Source organism: Prionailurus bengalensis, chromosome X (assembly GCF_016509475.1).
Source record: "Prionailurus bengalensis isolate Pbe53 chromosome X, Fcat_Pben_1.1_paternal_pri, whole genome shotgun sequence".
NCBI lineage: Eukaryota > Metazoa > Chordata > Mammalia > Carnivora > Felidae > Prionailurus > Prionailurus bengalensis.
In genome coordinates this window covers 97,810,081-97,835,062 of record NC_057361.1, presented here as the reverse complement: position 1 = coordinate 97,835,062, position 24,982 = coordinate 97,810,081, and the positions used below count along the sequence as shown (strand labels likewise).

Sequence of the window (24,982 nt, the reverse complement as noted above, 5' to 3'; positions counted from 1 at the left end):
TAGAAATACACAGCCTCAAACGCCACCCCAGGCCTACTGAATTAGAATCTCTGTTATAACAAATCCCCCAGGTGATCGTCGGCACGTTAAAGTTTGAGGAGCGCTGCTCTAGAAAAAAAGTATGCAGAAGTCAAAAATGGAATGAAAAGGGATGATGAAGACAGAGACCACAGAGCACAGGACCCCAATTCTAAACGCATTCAATAAAACAGGATAAAACATCAGCGGGAACACATTGCTACTTACAGAACTGGGCACGGCTGCACAAGGGTACATAGTGTCTCGACCAGCTAATCGCTGTATATTTTCCAAGAGCAGTCCAACAAACGGGAGGTACAACTGTGCTATTTTGGCTTGTTGGTTCTGGAAAAGAATGACCAAAAGCTTAGTAGGCAGGCAATATGCATACATCACAAATAAAGTTGGCCCCGTCTATCAGTTTTAAGGCTCAAAGGGGGCTAATATCCTCAACAAATTAGGGAAGCAGGAGTCTGTTTGTACTCACGGTCTCAAAACTAACTACCGCCGAACTTTCTTGGTATTTGGATTTACACATGATACAGAGTCAAATCACCTCCTTCAAACGTAACTACATAAAGTACAGGGCAAAAGTTTATTCTTTAAAAATTGCTTTTATGTTTATTTATGAGAGAGACAGAGCCTGAGCGGGGGAGAGGCAGAGAGAGAGAGGGAGGCACAGAATCTGAAGCTGGGGAGGGCTGAGTTTACATGAGCACAGAGATTGTGCCTGTCTCGTTCACTGCTTCAACCCCAGTGCCTGGCCAGATGAAAAGATGGTCAATACACATTAAGCTGAATGGATCAACAAACAGAAGAAGTGAAAAATAGTGAGTTACTCTATTCCTTAAAGAAACGTTTTTTTGTTGTTTTGATCAAAGCAATGAAGATAATGTGATCTTGGGGGTGCCTGGGTGGCTCAGTCGGTTAAGCATCCAACTTCAGCTCAGGCCATGATCTCGAAGTTCATGAGTTCGAGCCCCACGTCGGGCTCTGTGCTGACAGCTCAGAGCCTGGAGCCTACTTCGGATTCTGTGTCTCCCTCTCTCTCGGCCCCTTCCCCACTCATGTTCCATCTCTCTCTCACAAATAAATAAACATTAAAATATATATATAATGTGATCTTGGCCTCTTGAGTCAATTGGAAGACTTGGGAGATTAATATATTTGTAAATAAATATATTTATTTATCCACAGGCCACTAGTAGTCTTAATGTGATACCTCTTATAAAAATATATATTTTTTATAAATGTTTATTTTTAACAGAGATAACACACGCGTTTGAGCTGGGGAGGGACAGAGAGAGAGGGAGAAAGAGGACCTGAAGTGGGCTCTTTGCTGAGAGGGGACAGCCCAATGTGGGGCTCGAACCCACGAACCATGAGATCATGACCTGAGTCAAAGTCAGACGCTTGACCGGCTGAGCCACCCAGGCGCCCCTCTTATGAAAATGTATTTACTGCTTTTCTCAGCTCTAGACATTCCTCATCCAAGATGTACTCAAGTCAGCAAAAACTGTGGTTGCCACGGCATAAAAGTTGCCCTCCGCATTTCATGACTTTGGGACATCTGTCCGGAGACTTAGGTAAGGCCTCGAGGGCTCAGTAGTCAACCTACGGAACACAGAAGATCAACAGTATCTCATGGTTCCTTGAGTTTGAACAATGTTGCATATCGTTCATTATTTCTGGGAACCTGTCCCAGACCATGCTGATGTGCGGGGAGGTTAGAGAACCAATGATCTAGTCCAAGTGCAGTCCAAGACAGGAACGGCCCTTACCCGCATCCCTGACAAATGGTTAACTTTTACACTTCTCCTTAAACACGCCAGCCTCTTCCTGGCTTCTGTCAGAAAGGCCGTTTAGCTGATTTAGTCCTTGTAAGTTCTACTCGCTAGGTATAGCTCTGCCCTTTGGAGCGACAAAGAGTAAGGATGCTTCCACTCTTACGTGGCAACTCTCTAAGTATTTAAAGACTGTTACCCTGAAATCATTTCGTTCATCCTTGGCATGGCCAAATGGCCCTAGTTACTTTCCTTTATTACTTTTTTATTAAGTTTTTTCTTTTTATTTGGAGAGAGAGAAAGGGAGAGAGAGGGAGAGAGGGAGAGAGGGAGAGAGAGAGAGAGAGAGAGAGAGAGAGAGAGAATCCTAAGCAGGTTCTGCCCTGTCAGCACAGAGCCTGACAAGGGGGCTCGAAATCACGAACCGGGAGATCATGACCTGAGCTGAAGTCAGATGCTTGACTGACTGAGGAGCCACCCAGGGGGCCCCAGACTGTGGGGCCCTCCTTCATTCTTCACATAACCTTGGTCTCAAGATTTTTCACCATCATGATCACTCTTTTTTGGCAGTTCTCTAGTTTTTCAGTGTCCCACTTTGGATCTGACAGGTAGTACAGTCTAGTGGCTAAGAGCATAGATTGTGGATTTAACATTTTTTAAATGTTTTATTGTTTATTTTTGAGAGAGAGAGAGAGAGAGAGAGAGAGACAGAGCGCCAGCGGGGGAGGGGCAGAGAGAGAGGGAGACACAGAATCAGAAGCAGGCTCCAGGCTCTGGGCTGTCAGCACAGGGCCCGATGCGGGGCTTGAACTCAAGAACCATGAGATCGTGACCTGAGTCGAAGTTGGACACTTAACTGAGCCACCCAGGTGGCCCCAGACTGTGGATTTTAGACAGATGTGAATTCCAGGTCTCCTGTTCCTAGGCTGTGATCAAGTCACTGAACCACAGTTTTCTCTTTGGTAAAATATTTAACACACTGTCTGACATGCAGCAAGTCCTCAGTAAATTTCAGCCGCTATTATTATAGCTTCTAGATGCGAGTCCACTTTGGTTGGATAGTGAGTGATCACTAGGGAAGGAGATAATTACAATTCTCTCAGGGGAACAGGAACACAGGGAAACAGTGTAAAACATATTAAGCCTTGCCTGCACAAAAGACAAAAAAAAACAACCTAAGAATCTAGCACTAGAAGATGGTTTAAAGTAAGGTGCTATCCAGGGGCGCCTGGCTGGCTCAGTTGGTGGAAAGTGAGACTCCTGATCTCGGGGTTGTGAGTTCAAGGCCCACGTTGGGTGTGGAGCCTACTTAAAAAATAAATAAAATCAGGTATATCCATCCATGTGGTGGAATAATATGCAGGTTTTTTAAGACTCTTCAGGATGTATTATTAAATAAAAACAGAAAAACGCATAATGGCTTCCAATTATACATACACACATATATACATATACATATACGCCTGTGCATGCACAAAGTAGAACTATGTAGATAAAACTGGCAACAGTAGCTACTGCTGGAGAGATGAACTGGGGCATGGGGATAAGGAATGGAGAGAAGCATTTTGATTTTTTTTAACCATGTACATTGATTAAAAAAAGGTGGGGGGGGCGGGGGAGGAGGGAGTACAGCAAAACAATCTGCCCACAGCCCAGGTAGGCATTGCAATCCTCTTAGGTGTCAGCATCATTTGCAGTGGGTACAGGAACAGATACAAACGTCAAACATTGGACGTTTTTGTTCTGAGTAGGAAAGAGGTCTCGTAGTAATTATAACAAGTTAGCAGATCTCCCAACGCCGTTTACGAGTAGCACAGAATAGGGACCAGTGACATCTTGAAAATTTCACTGGAGGAGAGGAAGAGGAGTAGCAAGTATGACAAGGGGACCTCAAAGCAGCCTTTCCGTTGGAAGCATTTTGTTTTCCTTGACTGTGTATTTATTCGGGCTCACTTTGGGAGACCCACCCCCCAAAATTATGGGAGCCTACGGGCGCCTGGGTGGCTCATTTGGTTGAGCATCTGACTCTTCATTTTGGCTCAGGTCATGATCTCGAGGTCCATGAGATCAAGCCCCACGTCAGGCTCTGTGCTGACAGAGCAGAGCCTGCTTGGGACTCTCTCTCTCTCTCTGCTCACACTCTCTCTCTTGAAACACACACACATACACGCACACACACACACACACACACACACATTTAAAAAAATTATGGGATTGATGGGGGGTGGGAGGGAGGAGAGGGTGGGTGATGGGTATTGAGGAGGGCACCTTTTGGGATGATCACTGGGTGTTGTATGGAAACCAATTTGACAATAAATTTCATATATTAAAAAAAAAAATTATGGGAGCCTAACGCTTCCCCCTCTATCTTCACCTTGGCATCATCATTAATGGTGAATACGTTTTACTTGAATGTCTTTGACAAATGACTCAGGCCACCCGTGAATTCTTTGGACCCAACAGAGAAAGGAACTGAAGCTTTGGCTAACCAGGCCCATGAAGCAAAGTTCTACTGGAGAGGATTTCATAGTCTTTTAATAGCTGTTTAAAGCCTTTGAACACAGAGAAGAGGGCTTTAGAAGCTCCTGAAAGGGTAATGAGCTTAGCATTTCAACCTTTCCCCTCCTCCAAAACCTCAAACACTCAAAGGGGCATAGTGCTGAACTTACTTACAGGTAACAATAGTTACGTGTGTATGTGTGTACGTATACTGTTCTCAGAATTTTAAAAAGGAAATAATGTCCAAATAGGTGACAGAGAGTATTTAAAATCCCACGTCGAGGCAAGACACAAGTGATATCCCATGTTCCTTCACTTTCATCTGAAGAGGTAGGGGTAAATATGACACAGCTTCCTGCGCCTGGGAGGGGAAGTTCATCTTGTACTTTTCCCGCGAACCCTTTGAAATCATGGCTAAAGACCTTTTCTCCCGCACTGCACAAGATTCTCTTCTGTACTACTAGGCATCAGCAGCAGGGGTAACTGGCAGTTTTAAATTTTTTTTTTTTTTCAATGTTTATTTATTTTCGGGACAGAGAGAGACACAGCATGAACGGGGGAGGGGCAGAGAGGGAGGGAGACACAGAATCGGAAACAGGCTCCAGGCTCCGAGCCATCAGCCCAGAGCCCGACGCGGGGCTCGAACTCACGGACCGCGAGAAAGTGACCTGGCTGAAGTCGGACGCTTAACCGACTGCGCCACCCAGGCGCCCCATGCAGTTTTAAAGGCTTGACAAAGTCTGGGTGGAATGGCTGACGTTTGAGAGATGTGTCCGTTTAGATGCATTCTACTGGTTAACTCGCGTGACGTCACCATCAACATTCACGAAGAAAGAAAATGGCACAAAATGGAGTGAAGCGCCCTAAGTGGGCAGATGTTACTATATAGTTATAAGGTGCCCCAAACCAACGTAAACCGCAGTAACAAACCACATCTTAAAGCCGAGTTTAAACCTACTTTAAGATAGAATCTAAAGCTGAGTTTAAATTTACTTTCAGATAGAATCACATAAAGAGAATTAGCAAAATCGATAGGAAACAAACAAACAAACAAAAAAACCTTTGTAATTAAAGAAGTATAAGCGGAACGGAGCCGGCAGGCATTTTCTGTTATTTACTTATTTATTTTTTTCAGTTTATTCATTTTGAGAGCGAGACCGAACAAGCAAGCGCATGCACAAGCGGGGGAGGGGCAGAGAGAAGGAGAGACAGAATCCCAAGCAGGCTCTGTGCTGATGGCGCAGATACGGGGCTGGAACTCACGAACTGTGAGACAGTGACCTGAGCCAAGATCAAGAGTCGCAGGCTGAACTGACCGAGCCGCCCAGGCGCCCCAGGCATTTTCTGTTTACTAAGAACAAATGGGAATACTGTAGAAAAAGAATAAGCCCTATCTCCAAGGCAGCGTTCCAAAGTGATTATAATAATAAATGATTTCCTAACTTTTATTTGTATTTGAACGTGAAAACAAAGGGACACGTTATTTTTTTATTTAAAAAAAATGTTTTTTTTTAAATTTTTACTTATTTATTTAATTTTATTCAAATTCTCGTTAGTTGACATACGCTGCAATATTGGTTTCAGGACTCGAATTCAGTGTTTCACCGCTTCCATACAACACCCAGGGCTCCTCACAACGAGTGCCCTCCTTAATACCTATCACCCATTTAGCCCATCCCCCACTCACCTCCCTACGTCAACCCTCGGTTTGTTCTCTATCATTAAGAACCTCTTGTGGTTTGTTTCCCTCTCTTCTCTTCCCCCCTCTTCCCCTATGTTCATCTGTTTTGATCTTAAATTCCACATGTGAGTAAAATCATATAGTATTTGTCTTTCTCTCCTTGACTTATTTAGCTTAGCATAATACATTCTAGCTCCATCATTGAAAATGGCAGTGGGACAAATTATCAATCACGAAACAGTAGGATGTTACCTTGAGGCATTGGATTCCAGGTATGTAAGTTAGGTCACTCTAAATCCATAGAGTTCGCACTCTACTTAAGAAAAATGTCTTTTAATGTTTATTTATTTTTGAGGAAGAGAGACAGAGCATGAGAGGGGGAGACAGAAGCCGAAGCAGGCTCCAGGCTCTGAGCCGTCAGCACAGAGCCCGAGGCGGGGCTCGAACTCACAGACTGCGAGATCATGACCTGAGCCGAAGTCGGACACTTAAGCGACTGAGCCACCCAGGCACCCCTGCAACCTACTTTTTTAAGCCCATAGGGTTTAATGGTAATAAGAGCGGAGAATACTTGTTAAAGGTACAGCCAACAGCAACTACAGCTATGGCCTTCACACATAGACAAGGTGTAATGTATATATAAGGTTTATAGCCACATCCACATTTTTTTAGTAAGAAAAATCTTCATTGTCCATACTTCATATTTGACATAGTTAACGTGTCTTACTACTAATCATTTAATCCATAATATAACCGACTTGAGCACATATATTAAGTTATATATTTGAAAGAATGCACGTGGCCATAACCGTGTATGATTTTTTAAAAATCATTAGTTTACGTACCAATCATAAGCAGTTATGTTGTTCTTTATACACGATTTGAGAAACCAATGTTTTTCTCCAATAGTTAACTGAACAGTACTTTATTTTACTTTTATGTATTTATTTTTTGCAGTAGGCTCCACGCCCCCCTGGGTGGCTCAAGCAGTTCGGCATCCGACTTCGGCTCAGGTCATGATCTCGCCGTTTGTGAGTTCGAGCCCCGCGTCGGGCTCGGTGCTGACAGCTCAGAGCCTGGAGCCTGCTTCGGATTCTGTGTCTCCCTCTCTCTGCCCCTCTCCCGTTCACGCTCTGTCTCTCTCTCTCTCTCTCAAAACTAAACAAACATTAAAAAATTAAAGACAGAACAAAAAAAGGAGGACCCACACACCAAGGTGGGGATTGAACTCAAAAGCCTGAGATCAAGAGTGGCATGGTTTACTGACTGAGCCAGCCAGGCAACCTCCTAATGAACAGTATTTTTATTTTTATTCTTATTTTTTTTTTGAACAGTATTTTTAAAACCTAACCATACTGAGACAAATCTTACTTACAAAAGTAAGTTCGCCAATGCTCATATTACGTTCCTTACTGAAGACTCCATCTTTAATGTAATTATCTCGGCAGAAATTGACTAATGCGATACTGATTATACGGACATCCTTACCTTGTGCTGGTATCTAGTGTCAAATGCATGTTTTATCAAAAGATTCTTTATGACAGAGATAGCTGTATATCTGATCTCGTAATTGTCTTGCAGAGCAATGGAGGTTTCCCTCAGAAGTAAACCGACCAAGAAGTGATGCTTGCAATATTCATCTGATAAACTGTATTCAAGATTTGAATCTGCAGTACAATGAAATTTAAAGCCCGTTTACAAAGACAGTAATTACTTTAACATTAAAATACTGCGTTTATTACTTAGCAAACACGTGGTCATGCTCGCAAGAGCTATCACTTTGCCATTAACAAACGTGAACAATTCTTTTGTCATACAGAAGGAGCATGCAAAATTTTTACAAGACAGGCACACTCATAATTAGGGTATGTGATAGCCTTCATGATCACATCAGTGGGTAAGAGAGTCCCTAGATTTCTTTGTCCTACATTCTGTTGAACTCTTAGGAATCTTAAGATAGAACCCAGAATGAAAGAGTACTATATTTGGCAATGTCTTAACACATTTCTTTCGATCCGAAGAGCTTTAGTTACAACTACAAATTGGACCGATTCCATGCAACAATGCTTGAATTACTGATCTGTTTACACTTGTCAAAAGTAAGAAAAAGAAGGCAAAGACAACTGAATCGTTCTAATGGGATTAACTATCGACTATTCTAGTAGATGTTCCATCCCCGCCTGGACGCATGTCAACCCCCCTTCATCAGCAAATACAGACCTTTGATTTCATAAAATCACTTCGAACTAGGTCTTTCGCTCCCTTTTGGACCTCAGTCCATTTTAAATCCCCGCTGCCCATATCTTGGTTGGGACTTGCCTTATAACTACTCACAAGGGATCGTGATCAAGTTGAGCAATTTCTAACGGTAGACTTTTACCATCTGTATTTCCTCTCCTCTACCCTACCCTTGAATTGAATGAGGCCATAAAGCTGAAGGATAGGTTTTCTTTTTTTTTTTTTTTTGGCCTCCTCTTTAGCGGTTAATATAATGCTATGTATTCAGTTAGGACATAATAAGTGCTGTGAGTAGTCAGATTCAATCCTAAATCCTGATGATCCGTCCACCCCTTCTGTTCTCGGACTTCCTCATAGCTACCAATAAATCACGGGCAAGTATTCGAGCCACACATGCTCAGAATCTAACACGGGAGTGGTTGAACGGGGATGCTTGGTTTCTTAAATATGTTGCCTTCATTTACGCTGGCTAGAAATCAATGCCTGAAACCACTGCTCAGCAGCTACTCCCCTGGAGACCAAGGCAGCTGATTTTCTTCTTGCCATGGGTCACCCTCTTTTGTGAACCCCCACCACTTTCTACGCACGAGGGCCAAGAATAACTGAGCAGGCGGGGGGGGGGGGCTTTATGTGGGGAGATTTTGCAACGGCAGTAGGTTTTTCACTTCAGTGCTTTGAATAAATCCAATCAGGTAGTTTCATCCACGCCTTCAAAACTGTCACCAAGCAGTCATTAGACAGGGTCGGAGAGGAGGGAGGGAAGCCTGGGACAGAGGGCACTGGCTCAAAGAATAGATACGCCCTCCGGTCCCCTTGCCGGCTTGAGCAGGAACTTGTTTGCAAGCAATCGGTGTTCAAGCTTATTTTAAGAGGAAACAAATATACTGCCTCATACACCACCTCCTAGGTTTCCTAAGTACGTTAGCTTAAAGCCTCACTGTGTGTGGCTAGGGAGAATGTGAATAAGCAAACAAAGCCCCCCCGTCCATCTTAAGCCATTCATCAAATCAATGGTTTTTCAAGACAGTTAACTACTTTAGAGTGAACCGAGTTAAACCTACCTACTGAAGTCAAACGGTCCACCGCAAATGAAAAAAAATCTAATTAATATATGAAAAGAAAAGGGACAAATAAAAAACATAGTAACATAAGAATTGTGCTACACAACAAAGCATTCAATAAAACTAGCAACGGAGATAACATTTAATACATACATATTACTATTCCACTCTGCCTTTATACGTTCCTTGCAGTGGAAATGCATTCATATGGTTTTTTTTTCTTAATTTAGTCTCATTTAAGAGTCCAAACACTACTACAGAAAGCAATTTGACTAGTATCTGACATCTCTGTTTAAGCAGCGATCTATGTAATACACCTGATCTCTCCACACTATGAATACTATCACTGACGCTATGAAGAAAATGCAGATACTGTAAATGAACATATCCTCACGTAGCTAACAATTCTGACGTTACCTTTAAATTCACAGGTTTACCTAGAAAACATTACACTATGCTAGCACTAGCCAAAAAAGAAAAAAAAAAAAGAAAAAAGAAAAGAAAAGAAAAGAAAAACACGTTCTCAAGTGATGGAAAATGCAAACACGTACCTTGCACTCGCTGGAGTTTCGGTTTGGCAAATGCCATTGGCAAATTCAGAGGAATGTAATGCTCATGGTTGCAAATTGTTTGCAAAAATTCAAACTTGTATTCAGCCAGAACCTAAAGGGAAAGAAATTATACACGAACTCCTGTTTAGTCGACACGTACTATTTTAATAACGAAACACAGAGCGTTAGTTTCCAAAACGGAAGTGTTCAGTGGTTTAAGTATACCTTGAGATGTGGCCTACGTAGGAAAGAGTTAACACAGCAGGCCCAAGGCTGCTCTCCTTAAAACAAAAACAAAAAAAAAAAAAAAAAAAATGCCTGCTTGCAAGGTTGGTTGCAGGCTGGCATTTGGGAAATTGGATTTTGAAATGCTCCCTACATGATAAGGTCGTGCCTTCTCTGCCAGCCTGCTCTATTTGTACAAACGATGTGATTTATTGCTTTCTTTTCCTTTCCTGACTCTGAAGGTTGACCAGTCTCCAATATACGACCAGCCCCCAAGAAAAAAAACTTGAACTCCAAGTCTCAACTGGGCTTCCCTGAACAGAAATGTGGCACGCACACGGCTGCGTTTTCAGGGCTGGAGAGACTCCGTGTGACCTTCACAGGAGGGAAGGCACTCGGGGAAGCCTGCATGAGAATTGCCAAGGACTCCACTTGGGTTTTGATCTTACTGTTCCAGCTAAGCAGCCTTACTGCGTCACTCTAATGAATGTCAGCCGTGACTGAGACCGCCCTGAGTATATGTTGAGTCCCATGAGTCTTTCTAGTTAACCACTGAGCGTGTGGGTGGTCTCGGGGACTCCCAAAACACCATCCAATATCCCCTGCGTTGAGGTACAGATATCCGCAAAGTACAAAAACAAAGACAGCAGTTCCAAACCCTCCAGAGAATAAATGTCACTCTTGGTCTCAAGCTCTAATGTCTGACAGCTGTTATACGTCCTTATAACTTACCTTAGGATCTTTGGGGCTGAATCCAGATATATAGTCATTTATCAAATTGAAAACAAATCCTCTATCCATTAGTGTCAAACAGCGCTATAGAAACCAAAACAAATGAACAGTGACGTAATTCTAGAAGTCTGTCATGACAAAAGGCAAGTGATTGATTGTTGGAATTGGGTCCCAACTGTACAATTTTCATATATATGTAAGTATTTCCATGTATGTGTATATATGTACATATACATACATGCACAAATGCATATATCTTTATATACATACATATGCATGTATACACACAAATACGTATGCATATATACGTACACATATATACGTAATCTATTGAGCTACAGGGACTCATTTTGGTCAATCTGAAAAGCTCTAAGTGAAGTATATGGTGGTCAGCTAGCGACGAAAAGTGGGGTTTGGCTATGTAAACATTTCAGACCCAAAGAGAAGGTTCTCTCTGTGTTCCGTGAAGTCTTGGCCTATTAAAACATCCTTCCTCTGTGGAGAAAGAGGAACCCTTTTGCACTGCTGGTGGGAATGCAAGCTGGTGCAGCCACTCTGGAAAACAGTATGGAGGGTCCTCAAAAAACTAAAAATAGAACCACCCTACGACCCAGCAATTGCACTAACTAGGTATTTATCCAAGGGATACAGGTGTGCTGTTTCGAAGGGGCACATGCACCCCCATGTTTATAGCAGCACTATCGACAATAGCCAAAGTATGGAAAGAACCCAAATGTCCATCGACGGGTGGATGAATGGATAAAGAAGATGTGGTATCTATATACAATGGAATAGTGCATTGTATACATTGTACAGTTGAGTATATACTCAACTATAAAAATGAATGAAATCTTGCCATTTGCAATGACGTGGGTGGAACTAGAATGTATTACGCTAAAGCGGAAGAAGTCAGGCAGAGAAAGACAAATATCATATGACTTCGCTCACGTGGAATTTAAGAAGCAAAACAGATGAACATAGGGGAAGGGAAGGAAAAATAAGATAAAAAACAGAGAAGGAGGCAAACCTCTTAAATACAGAGAACAAACTGAGGGCTGCTGGAGGGGAGGTGGGTGGGGAATGGGCTGGGTGGGTGATGGGCACTGAGGAGGGCACCTGTTGGGATGAGCACTGGGTGTTGTCCGTAAGTGAGGAATCACGAAGTTCTACTCCTGAAACCATTATGACACTATACGTTACCTAACTTGGGTTTACAAACAACATCCTTCCTCCGTGACAGGCCTAATAGCTGTTCACACTTGCCTGCGGGTCATTCTCCTAGTCGCTCATCATGCCAGGCCTGGCTAGTAACTCCAGCACTCTTCTGCCGAATCCTACCCATCCTCCTTAGCCACCCCGGCCCACAAGCCTAGCCTATTCCTGTGAAACAGAAGGAACCCACTCTGTTTGCACCTCATTTCTCATTTCTAGAGAAATACGAACGTGAATATGACATGGTCTTCACCCCCGTCCAGGGGTAAAGACAGGCAAGATAAACAAGTAATTAAAATACAGCACAGTAAGACGCAGCACAGGGGCATGTAAAGGACGGGTGAACAACAAAAAATCTTTGGTCTTGCTCCATTGCATACAGATCAAAACCAAAACTCCTTAGCCGGACATTCAATGCCTTCCATCCTAAACTCTCTGCCGCACAAGGCTTGCTCATCCCTAAACAATTCTGGAACACGCGTATCTCTCCGTCTTTGCTCGCGGACCCTCCTCTACATGCAACACCTTCAACTCTTCTAGAAGAACTTTTCTTCTCGGCCCTGGTCATAGTTCCTGGTCATAAACCCTCCTGTTCTGGTCTTGCTACTGTAGTTTGTTTCTATTTTCCAAGTAACAGTCATCACACTTTACCTTGAATACGTATTAGAAATGTGATTTCAGGGGCGCCTGGGTGGCTCAGTCGGTTAAGCGTCCGACTTTGGCTCAGGTCATGATCTCACAGTTCATGAGTTCAAGCCCCGTGTCAGGCTCTGAGCTGACAGCTCAGAGCCTGGAGCCTGCTTCAGATTCTGTCTGTCTGTCTCTCTCTCTCTCTCTCTCTCTCTCAAAAATAAACATTAAAAGATTCTTTCTCTCTTTCTCTCTCTCTCCCTCTGCCACTCTCTCTCTCTCTAAAATATAAAAATAAATAACAAATAATAAAATAAAATAAAAAGAAATGTGACTTCTGAGACAGCCTCTTGTCTCTAAATCTTCACAGAGAAGACAGGCAAATGGTGACTCAAATGAAGTAAATACAGCTATGACATCAACTGGGTTCTATTTATTCCCTTTACATAGTAGCTTTCAAGTTTAAACCCCATGGGAGAAACTGAGAGTTTACATTTCAAATAGCATCCTCCTTAATTTACTTTAAATTTGTTTTTTAACGTTTTATTTATTTTTGAGACAGAGAGAGACAGAGCATGAACGGGGAGGGGCAGAGAGAGAGGGAGACACAGAATCAGAAGCAGGCTCCAGGCTCTGAGCCATCAGCCCAGAGCCCGACGCGGGGCTCGAACTCACGGACCGCGAGATCGTGACCTGAGCTGAAGTCGGACGCTCGACCGACTGAGCCACCCAGGCGCCCCAATTTACTTTAAAATGATAGGTGGGGACGCCTGGGTGGCTCAGTCGGTCGAGCGTCCGACTCTTGATTTCGGCTCAGGTCATGATCTCAAGGTTCGTGACACTGAGCCCCGTGTTGGGCTCTGCACAGACAGGGCGAAGCCTGCTGGGGATTCTCTCTTTCTCTCTCTCTCTGCCCCTTCCCTGACTCGTGCTGTCTTTCTCTCTCTCTCTCAAAAGAAGTAAACATTTTTAAAAAAATGGAAAACAAGGGTACGTCAGACACGAAAACTGCTTGGATGGAGTCTCGACCGTGAGGTTCTTTACGTGAGGCTGAGATATGAGGAAGGGCTGGGAGAAGAGGGGTAGCAGAAAGGAGCAAGCAAACACTAAGCGCATTTACAAACCCGTGCCCCTTCTCTGCGACAACTCAAATATTGTCACCCGCTTTATAGAACAATTACATTCTAGCACTGCCCTTTACGTACCAAAAAACTAGAACTACGATAAGCCAGAACAGTGATAAATGCGTGGTTCTTCATCCATATAGGAGCTTCTGGTATCTCTCAAACAGAATCATCTCGCTGACCGAAATGAACAATCTTCCCTCACGTGGATTAATAACATGTAGACTGCGGTTACATCAGCAAACAGGTTGCTTTCGTTCCAGAGTTGCAAACTCAAAGGCCGACAGGGGTCAGAGAAGTGATTTAAATGCATAAAGAGTCAAGGGTATACTAGGGAGTGGTGGGGCCTGTGGCAACCTAGAAAGTACATGCCTCGTCTAAAGGCACTTAAATTAATATATTTGAAAAAAACATCCCGTGAAACAAGCAAAACATGCCTTCTGGCTAAGCCACCCCTGTATGGGACCTCTGATTTAATTAATTAGGCATTTCAGTGTGTGTGGGGGGGGGGAGGGATCAAACCTGGCTGTTTTACTAAACTGATGGATGAATTCAGTCAAAAGTTTCTCCCGCATTTTACAAAGACCTAGCTGAGTCTCTAGAAAGTGGGTAGCTTTCTCCTTTGGCTTTAAAAGACCATATTGGTGACGAGTATCTCCTTACCATGTTCTGGCTGCCTTTAACTCACCTTCAGGAAGCTAGCCAAACTATAATTGACATTTCTGGACTCATCGGGAATCTCGGCATAGCGAATAGTCACATGGGGAATTATCGCAAGAAGCAATGAATGTAAGACATGATGATATGCCTCTGGAAATCTCTGGCCTCTGGGAAGCTTAAATCAAACAGACATAGCAAAGAGTCAGAGCTGCAAAAGGTTAAAATCAATTGCTATTTTTATTTTCAAACACATTCCAGATATAAATGTGGCTTTTCTTAACTGGAGTATCACTTTTCTCCCAACTTAAAGATGACATCACTAGTTCAACATACACTTCAGATCCTTAGAGGAACTATAATGAACTGACTGAAATCATCAACAAACCAACTTTGGGGGCGCCCGGGCGGCTCAGTCGGTTGGGCGTCTGACTTCAGCTCAGGTCACGATCTCACGATCCGTGAGTTCGAGTCCCGCATCAGGCTCTGTGCTGACGGCTCAGAGCCTGGAGCCTGCTTTGGATTCTGCGTCTCCCTCTCTCTCTCTCTCTCTCTCTCTCTGCTCCTCCCCCACTCATGCTCTGTCCCTCTTACTCTCAAAAATGAGTAAACGTTAAAAAAATTTTTTTTAAGAATAAAAAAAAAAAACAACTTTGGAATTATGTTCCTGAGATCTACCCACATCCCAGATTTTCATTCCAGTTTCTTTTCCTGACACACAATTTCAGCAAACCTATTCTGTGAAAAGACTGACGAAAACGGTAAATAGGTGAATATTTACATTTCACAAATCTCGACTCTGTAATTGCTAGAACTAAGAAAATTTCTTTGTACTTTTATGAGAATCTAAAAATACAACTCAATGTATATGCCACATTCCAGAAACACATCTATTACAGAAGGTGTTTTGAACGTCATACATGCGTCAGACCTTTCTAAGGGGTGATTTCTGATCTGGTACTGGGTCTCCAAATGAATGTTTCAACATAGACATTTCTAAGCTATAAGATAAAAGGCAAGCTTCAAAGAAAATGCATTTTACATGGCACATAACAAAAAGGAAAGAATGAATGTGAACAAGCCTCTGAGGACTTTGAAAATGTATGAACTGTCAGACCTCAGATTCATGCAATACATCCATTGGTGTTTGGTTTCGGTTTGTTTTCTTAGGCAAAACTGACAAAGTCAAGGGCTAAGAGCCCTTCGGTATAAGAGGATCTGTGCATCATTGCTACCTGTGAACAGGATTAGCCTTCTTTGCCTATGCTAAATATTATCCTTGGGGCACCTGGATGGCTACGTCTGTTACACGTCTGACTCTTGGTTTCGGCTCAGATCATGATCTCATGGTTCATGGGATCGAACCCCACGTCAGGCCCTGCGCTGACTCTCTCTCTCTCTCTCTCCCTCTCTCTCTCCCCCTGCCTTGCTCGTGCACTCTGTCAAAATAAATAAATATTTTCAAACATAGATTATTCTTAGCCTACTTACCTTAATTTTATTCTCTTCCAACAAGTATGTGGCCATAGACTTTGCAATAATTTCAAAAAAAAACCACGAGTACTAAAATAAACCAACAAATACATAAAATCAATTTTTAATAGTTACCCAAATCCTGAAGCTCAGCAAAGTTCAACAAATCAGTATGGACCTTATCTCTGAACTTTAACATTTTAAAGTGATGGCAATTCACCATCGAAGCTGCACAAGGTAATATTGTACCACCTCAGCGCCAGCCGGTGAGGTGCAAAGGGCATGTGGTGGGAATGTTTGCCGTGTGGGGAGGGGCATCTTATCACAGACCTTATTTGGATTTGCTTACACATGGTGCTGAGAGGAAACCAACTTTTAGTCTGTCTTATGATTGCTCTTAAATTCTCTACAGATGGGGCACCTGGGTGGCTCGGTTGAGCGTCCAACTTTGGCTCAGATCAGGATCTCGGGGTTCATGAGTTCGACCCCACATCGGACTCTGCGCTGATAGCATGGAGCCTGCTTGGGATTCTCTCTGTCACCCTCTCTGTCTGCCCCTCCCCTGCTCTCTCTCTCAAAAATAAACAAACACTAAAAAAAAAAGGGGGGGGGAGGGTCACATGAGCAAATGACGAAAAGACTAGAACCGAAATGGTTCCTTGTGTCCTGGTTCCTTACCTTTAGCAGTTTGTTTATCGATAAAAAGTCAGCAGACTGTTTCAACACCGCGATCATCGTAGTGGCCAGAGTTTCATGTATCAGCTGGGCCTGAGGCGCGTTCGGTTTTTCGGGTCGGAAGCTATACTACAAATGAAGGAAAATGCAGCCCTAAGTCAGAATCCTCACATGAAATACACTGCTCCCAGAGAAAGCTTATTCCACAAACCTTGATGAAGGATCTTAAATAATTATCCAAGCCTTCTTCATGGCACTTTGAAACGATATGTAAGAGAACCCTGCAAACACATTCACAGAAACCAGCATGTGAGTTACCACAGTTGGAGTATCTAACCCCCCAAATACCCCCACACTGCCTGAAGAATTCAAAGTCAGAGGATTGCATAGGATGTCCTAAGATGGTCCGACCAAGATTTCGGCATCGAACTTGCTCGGGGCCTTGCACAACATTTCCTGGGTCAAAACAAGGGCATTGTAGTTGGGCAACCCAGATGCCTCGCTTCTGTTCTGCACGCGTTTCAAGCATGGTCATAGCTTCTCTACAGTAGAAGACCTCGGGTGCCGTAAATATTGAAATCCCCTCCAGGGAGTAAAAGGAAAGGAAGAGAAAGATGGAAAGCACGGCAACAGATGGGGAAAAAGGAAGAGAGAGACCAGACAGGTGTAATGACAGGACCTGGGATGAGAAGTAAATATAAAATCCATATACGAGACTAGCAGTGGTTCTCAAACTTTATCGTGCATCAGAATCACCTAGAGGGCGCACTGCTCAGCCCCTCTTGCAGAGTTTCTGACTTTGTAGCTCTGGGATGAAGTTCAACGATGAGCGGTATTTGTTGTTTGTTTGTTTGTTTTTTGTTTTCCCCTAAGCTCCCAGGTGATACTGATGGTGCTGGTGCGGGAGCCATATTGGACAACCACTGGACTAGAATAATGCTTCTTAAGTTTTCAAGCAAACTAGCCCCAACAGCAGAGCAAAGCAAACGGTGTGCAGGGCCGTAGCTTAAGACCCGCTGGGACAGGTCGTGGCAACGGCAGAAGCAGCAAAGCCAGAAACATCCAGCACTGAGCTCTCAATTCTTTGGAGTATCCTATTTTCGTTTCAAAATTCAGTGCATTTTCCATTCAACTCTACCATAGATCCTTGTTTGTCTCTATAAAAAAATAATAATCCTTTATCCTTTTCACTAAAAATTCATGGTTCAGGGCGACTCTGTCCAACATGAGAGCCACTAGCCACTTGTGGCTATTTAATTAAAATGAACTACAGTTACAAATTCAGTTCCTCAAACAGATGAACACAGGGGAAGGGGCGAGGGAAGAGGAGAGAGGGAAATGAACTATAAGAGACTCTTAAATATAGAGAACAAACTGAGGGTTGACGGAGGGAGGTGGGTGGGCGATGGGCTAGATGGGTGACGGGCATTAAGGGGGGCACTTGTTGGGAATGAGCACTGGGTATTATTGGATGTAAGTGATGAATCACTGAATTGTAGACCAATATTATACTGCATGTTAACTAAATGTAAATTAAAGAAAACTCAGTTCCTCAGTTACGCTAGCCACATTTCGAGTGCTCAGTAGCTAAATGGCCAATGGCTACCATATTGGACAGCACACGTGTAGAACAACTTCATGACTGGAGAAAGTTCTATCGGACAACGCTGGTCTAGGGCAATGGTTCTCAAACTCTGTTGCATTATGGAATCACCTAGAAAACTTTAAAAAAAATTGCTGACGCTGAGTTCCATCCCTAGACATTCTGGTTTCACTGGTACGAATGTGGTCTCGGCACACACATCTTTAAAAGCTCCCTGGGTGATTCTAACATGCAGTAAAGTTTGAGAACCCCTGGTCGAGGAAAACACATTCAGTTTGTCCTTTGATGTCTGGTACCATCTATCCCTGGGGATACAAGGTCCCCCAGTCTGAGAAGCATGAAACAAGAGAGAACAGATATTAGATTTCGGACTTTTGCGTTCTCGTTTGGAAGATAAATTTGTCTTTAACATGCAGAAACACAAAAAGAAACAAGAGTTGCTTCTCCGTATTATAGGGCCGAAACTCACATGGTACAGTTGACAGGAACGTCATCTTCGTGGGTCATGTTCGTGAGAACCCGGAAGAGTTGCATAAGAATTACAGGCAGAAACTGTATCATCACTTGGATCTCCATGGCATGCAAACACTAAAATAAGCCATTGTTAGTTACGAAAACAAACAGAAATAGGACGTAACTTGTCAATGTGAAACAACAAAAAATCAAGTCCTGAGAGATGTACTCACTAGAATAGAAGCTCACGTAAACGTGAGCTTTGTAAGACAGGGCGCTTTGGTTAGCTCCTTTGGCCACATCTCTATTTGGGCACTCAGATTTTGTTAGGTTATTTCGCATTAGATACTTTGTTTACTGAAGATAAAAAAGTATGACTGGGATAAGCGGGTTTTGGAACAAAGACGCCCGAGTCTCGGTAAACCGACACGTCCCAGCAGGCAGTGTCTTTGACAGAATGGGGACCACCAGTCGATCTGCTGAGAAGGGAGATTCAATCAAGTGCACTGCTCTACATAATCGGCTTTCCACTGGCCCCACCCACGAAACTGAGGCCACGCGACATTCAGACATCCTCCTAGTACATTTCTTCCAAGTTGTAACCCCCTGTCTCTGGCGGTAGGTGCGTTGACGGCAAAAAGAAGCCATGTGCCCACATATACGTAGAAACGACGCAAGCAGCGGAATCTGTAAAATTTCTTTCTTCTTCCTTCCCTTCTCTCCGCGTTCCTTCATTCACTCAGGCATTCACTCGATCGTTTAACCAACCAGCCAACCAGAAGGCGAAAACAAGTCTCACTGTTTCGCCCTCCCTTCAAGGTTTCGTGCTGTGGGGAATACAGAGATGGAGGGGACAAGTCTCTGTACCTAAGGAGCTCACTCTTTCTCTTTCCCAGGCCCCCGTACATAGCCTCGCCTTCCAGGTTTTCCTTCCTTTTGCCCCCTCTCTTCCAGCCTTACTTGCCATCACCCCCTCTGAACCTATAATCAACATAGTCTAATCGTTTCCTAGGAGGCCTCTACAGGTTCTCTTTACTCCCCACACATCCACCTCTCCTTTCCAAATTCATCACCCTCCGACTGGGTTACAGCAGATCACCTCCTGTCTGGGATGCCTCCCCATGACCTAGGGCAGTGCTTGGCAGCCAGGGGCCACTCTGCCCCCCAACGGGACGTCCCGCCGTGTCTGGAGACATTTTGGGGTTGTCACAACTGGGGGTTGCTGACACCTAGCAGGCACGGGCCACCGATGCTGCTAAACATCCGACAGTGCACCGGACAGCCACGTACGACAATGAAGCTGTCCAAAGTGTCAATATTGCCAAGGTTGAGAAACCCTGGCCTGGGGTTCAAGATCACTTGAGACCTAACCTGTGTTTTTAGCCTTAACACTTTCCACATTCTTCACAAGGCCAAACTGGTACCTTGGTTGCTCTGCGAGTAGATCATATGCATTCCTGCCTTGGTGCTTCTGTTCAGTTCGTGGCCACATCCCAGCCACCTTTCCAAGTCAAGTTCAAACCCCTACTTCGGTGAAGCCGCTCATCCCACTCATTCAACGAAGGCATTGTGAATGAACTTCCAAATGCCAAGCACACCAAAAAAAGCCCTGGTTCCCACCATCAAGCAGTTCACGGTCTATGGGGAGTGGGGCCGGAGGGGGGGTAAAGACCCGGGACTAAATCTGCAATACGAATGGCAACGTGTACAAATAGCGGTCTATACAAAACGCACAAAGGAAGAAACAACGGAGTCTTCAATAAGGCTTCAGAGAGGAGGAGAGTTAAAGGGCAAGTGCGATCACATCAGGTAGAAAAGAGAGATGGGCAGTCAATGCAAAACTAATCCTGTATCGCTCCTCGGTCATTTATTCTCGATGCAACAGCGCTAGCGTGCTCTTTTCCCCCTTTGTTACAAACAGAACCACCGCGAACCTGCCCCCTCCAGCTGCTCCCTGCGTTCCAGCTACACCATCTTTTCTTTCCTTCTGTCTTTCGAACATGCCATCGCGAGACGTTTACATCAGCTCCTGAGACAGCCCCCCCGTGACAACTCCGTCTAGAACGCGCTCCTGTCACGTCGGACCCCGTTAACCTGTCCTCTTTGCTTCACAGCATTTATCTTGACCTCAAGTTACTCATTTATACTCTCTCTACCCCAACTAGAGCAGGTATGCAGTCTGAACAGTTCCCCATTATATTCCTAGTGCCCTCACCGATATCCGGCCCATACGAAGTGCTCAGTAAGGATTCGGTGAATGACGAGATCAATGAATAAAATAAGGAACCAACAGGGGCGCCTGGGTGGCTCGGTCGGTTAAGTGTCCAACTTCGGCTCAGGTCCATGACCTTGCAGTTCGTGAGTTCGAGCCCCATGTCGGGCTCTGTGCTGACAGCTCGGAGCCTGGAACCTGGAGAGGGAGTCTGTGTCTCCCTCTCTCTCTGCCCCTCCCCTGCTCGCACGGTCTCCCTCCCTCTCTCTCTCTCTCTCTCTCTCTCAAAAAAAGATTAAAAAAAAATTTTAAATAAGATAAGGAACCAATTAAGATGGGAGGCCTGTAGTCTCCGTGGTGCCTAAGTTCCCTGAGCCCTCAGCACACCAACCTGTACCATGCACTTGATATCTATCATATCTTGCTTTCGACTCTCGTTTGTACTGATGACTTACATTGTCATTTCATTTATGTATGTCCTCTCTCTCCAAATGGTCTTAAGATGGGCGATGACCCTCAGTTATTCTTCTCTGCAAGCCTCGCAGCATCGGGGGAAATATTCCATACATAAGTAGATGTTAAGTGAATTGGTAAAACAAGGCCATTTACAGGGACAACAGACAGCGAGACCAGGAGTCAAGACACACGTGTCGCAGGCTGAGCTCAGCTCTGCTACTGACTAGCTGAGTGACCACAGGCAAATCCCCTCTACTTGGGCTTCAGTTTCCTCATCAAAGAAATCTCAAGACGCCCTTTCAGTGCCAACGGTCCACACAGGAGTTCCGCTCTTTCTGCAATCGTGTGGCCTTTCACTCACTGCCACTAGAGGGCGAGCAAAGGTCACATAAATATCAGAAATTCCACACCCTTAAAGACACAAATAGGAGTGCGTTTCTTTTACTCCATTTTAAGAATACCAGTATATGAAAATGATGCTCTGCTCCATTCCATTCTGCTAAAACTTTTATGGAGCTTTCCCCCTGGAAGAAAAGCCAAAGATCTTAACAGACGAAGCATTCGTACCCAGAGCTGGCTTTCTAGACGTTACCCGAGGAAAGGATTTGAAAGCTGGATGACAGTTATACTGCTTATGATAATTAAGAATAATAGCCACCACAGGGGCACCTGGGTGGCTCAGTCGGTTGAGCGTCCGACTCTCGATTTTTGGCCCGCTCCTGGGATCAAGCCCCATGTTGGGCTCTGTCCTGAGGTCTCCCTCTGCCTCTCTCCCCCATTCAGGCACCCTCACTCTCTCTCTGTCTCTAAAATTTAAAAAAAACATTTTTTTTTCAAGAATAATAGCCACTGTTTATCAACCATCTCCCGGCTTCTACCCTACCAACAGTATCTTCCCAATATGGTAGGCAGAATGATACTTTAAAAACCCAAATCAGGGGCGCCTGGGTGGCGCAGTCGGTTAAGCGTCCGACTTCAGCCAGGTCACGATCTCGCAGTCCGTGAGTTCGAGCCCCGCGTCAGGCTCTGGGCTGATGGCTCGGAGCCTGGAGCCTGTTTCCGATTCTGTGTCTCCCTCTCTCTCTGCCCCTCCCCCGTTCATGCTCTGTCTCTCTCTGTCCCAAAAATAAATAAACGTTGGAAAAAAAAAAAAAAAAAACCCCAAATCACAGGAACACCTGGCTGGCTCAGTCAGTTAAGCCTCCGACTTTGGCTCAGATCGTGATCTCGCGGTCTGTGGGTTCGAGCCCCGTGTCGGGCGCTGTGCTGACAGCTCAGAGCCTGGAGCCTGCTTCCCATTCTGTGTCTCCCTCTCTCTCTGCCCCTCCCTACTCGCACTCTGTCTCTCCCTCAAAAATACACATTAAAAAAAAAAACAAACAAACCCAAATCATGCCATGTCACTCCTCTGTTCAAAGCCCTGCCACGCTCCCACCTCTACTTAAGGGATAATTCAAACTCCTCATCACGGCTTAGGAGGCCTTACCTGCCTAGTTCCTCCAACATGATGTCCTCACACTCTGGAAGTCCCGCTGGACACACCAAGCAAGCTGCTCATATTTATATATATTTAGATTTATGTACATATATATAACACACTCATTTACTTGTTTATTTTCCATCTGCCTCCACAAGAAAGTAAGCGCTCGACAACAGGGATTAGTGTTTGCTTTCTTTCCTTATATTCCAAACACTCAGAATGATGTCTCTGACCCATAGAAGGCACTCAACAAATAAGTGTACCCCCGAGTGATTACGATATGGTGGATGTCCGATCTCACTTAAGCCCCACAACCACCCTACGGGTTGGCATCACAGGTTATCCCTGTGTGACAGATGAAGAAACCAAGGCGTGGAGTAGTTCAGTAACTTGGCCAAGGTCAATCACAGAGCTAATAGGGGACAGATCTGGGACACAAGCTCGGTGAAACGATTCCAGAACCCATACCTGTGGTCTCATGTCATACTACCTCTCTGAAATGAAACAAACATTTTTGGGGGCGCCCGAGTGGCTCAGTCACTTAAGCGTCTGACTTCGGCTCAGGTTGTGATCTCACAGTTTGTGGAGTTCGAGCCCCGCATCAGACACTGTGCTGACAGCTCAGAGCCTGGAGCGTGCTTTGGATTCTGTGTCCCCCCCTCTCTCTGTCCTTCCCCTGCTCACGCTGTCTCTCTCTCTCTCAAATAAATAAACATTAAAAATTTTTTTTAAAAAAGAGACAAATGTTTTGGTCTCCTGAGAACATCATTAAGTAATAACATACATCCAAAGGGAAATCCTGTAGAGATTTCATTTAAAATAAAAATTCCATGGGGCGCCTGGGTGGCTCAGTCGGTTGGGCGACCGACTTCGGCTCAGGTCACGATCTCGCGGTCCGTGAGTTCGAGCCCCGCGTCGGGCTCTGGGCTGACAGCTCAGAGCCTGGAGCCTGTTTCAGATTCTGTGTCTCCCTCTCTCTGACCCGCCCCCGCTCATGCTCTGTCTCTCTCTGTCCCAAAAATAAATAAACGTTAAAAAAAAATTTTTTTTAAATAAAAAAAAAATAAAATAAATAAAATAAAAATTCCTGGGGTGCCAGGGTGAGTCAGTCGGTTGGGTGTCCGACTCTTCATTTTGGCTCAGGTCATGATCTCCCGGTTCGTGGGTTTGAGCCACGCATCGGGCTCTGTGCTGATGGTGCGGAGCCTGCTTGGGATTCTGTCTCCTTCTCTCTCTGTCCCTTCGCCTGCTCGCTCGCGCGCTCTCTCTCCCCAAATAAATACATAAATATTTAAAAAATTAAAAACAAACCAATAAAATAAAAATGCCCCAGACTTTCCATGGCTGACCTACGAAAGGAGTAACCAGAAACAGTCCCTGCCAGCTAAGTCCCACGATGTACAGTTCAGTCCCACCGTGTTAGGGAATAAACAGAGCCTTGGGTTCTCAAGACATTTAAATAAAATATGGTGTTTCTTAAGACTCTCTCCCACGCGACACGCGGAAACTGGGCTTTTCGGTCTTCAGTGGACCCTGCTGATATCATCTTTCACCCACAGACACAGGAATCGTCCATTTTACTCCCAGCAAAAGAGACGCGCTCCCATGTGTCCTGACCCTTTTCCCCACGGCAGAGAGCCACCTTCACCAGGCAGTCAGCAGGAAGAGAAAAGAGCCAAGAAAACCGATTTATAGAACCGAAGTAAACATTTTCATGAGACTTTCAAAAAATATGTCGACAGAGTCTGGCTGTAACAGTTTCTTCCTAATGTAGCAACTCTGCTGTCTGCTCCTAAATAGGCAACTGATAGAAAAGCACATTACAGAAAGTATTCCCTTGAGGATACACAGCCCCAACTATTTTAAGGTGTTCGTTTCATTTCCATCCCCCCCCCCCCCCCCATCAAAACGTGGCAACGAGAAAGACACGAGAAACCAACCTTCCGCCGAAAGCTGCTGTTCATTTACCTTTAAATATTTAATGAGCTCCCCCGGAACTTCTGTGGAGCCCGACTGAATCAGCTGGCAATGATGGAAGAATTTGTGGACATGTAGATCCTGCAAAACAGATGGACACAGCCATAGAAATCTGATTCATCACCCTCAAACACAGGCGCTCTGACGCTCCGTCCCCCCCCCGCATCCGCGTCTCACAAGCTGATCGATCTGGGTCTTCTGACTCCCAGATTCGGCAGCTGCAGTCACCAACATGTGTGCC

The 24,982-nt window shown here is 44.5% G+C and overlaps 1 protein-coding gene across 3 annotated transcripts in view; it reads right to left on the bottom strand.

Moving 5' to 3' along the window:
- DOCK11 (dedicator of cytokinesis 11) overlaps window positions 1-24,982 on the bottom strand; it is a 204,439-nt gene that overhangs the window by 74,149 nt on the left and 105,308 nt on the right. For 2 of the 3 annotated variants that reach the window (XM_043571394.1, XM_043571397.1), the window contains exons 23-33: window positions 24,733-24,822; window positions 18,633-18,751; window positions 16,772-16,841; window positions 16,564-16,689; window positions 15,904-15,975; window positions 14,444-14,590; window positions 10,790-10,873; window positions 9,833-9,944; window positions 9,282-9,320; window positions 7,471-7,649; window positions 247-363 (exon numbers count right to left, since the gene is read on the bottom strand). In XM_043571394.1, the coding sequence (XP_043427329.1) occupies window positions 247-363; window positions 7,471-7,649; window positions 9,282-9,320; window positions 9,833-9,944; window positions 10,790-10,873; window positions 14,444-14,590; window positions 15,904-15,975; window positions 16,564-16,689; window positions 16,772-16,841; window positions 18,633-18,751; window positions 24,733-24,822 (1,155 nt within the window). The remainder of the gene's footprint in view (window positions 1-246; window positions 364-7,470; window positions 7,650-9,281; window positions 9,321-9,832; window positions 9,945-10,789; window positions 10,874-14,443; window positions 14,591-15,903; window positions 15,976-16,563; window positions 16,690-16,771; window positions 16,842-18,632; window positions 18,752-24,732; window positions 24,823-24,982) is intronic. The other variant, XM_043571396.1, reaches the window with a different exon arrangement.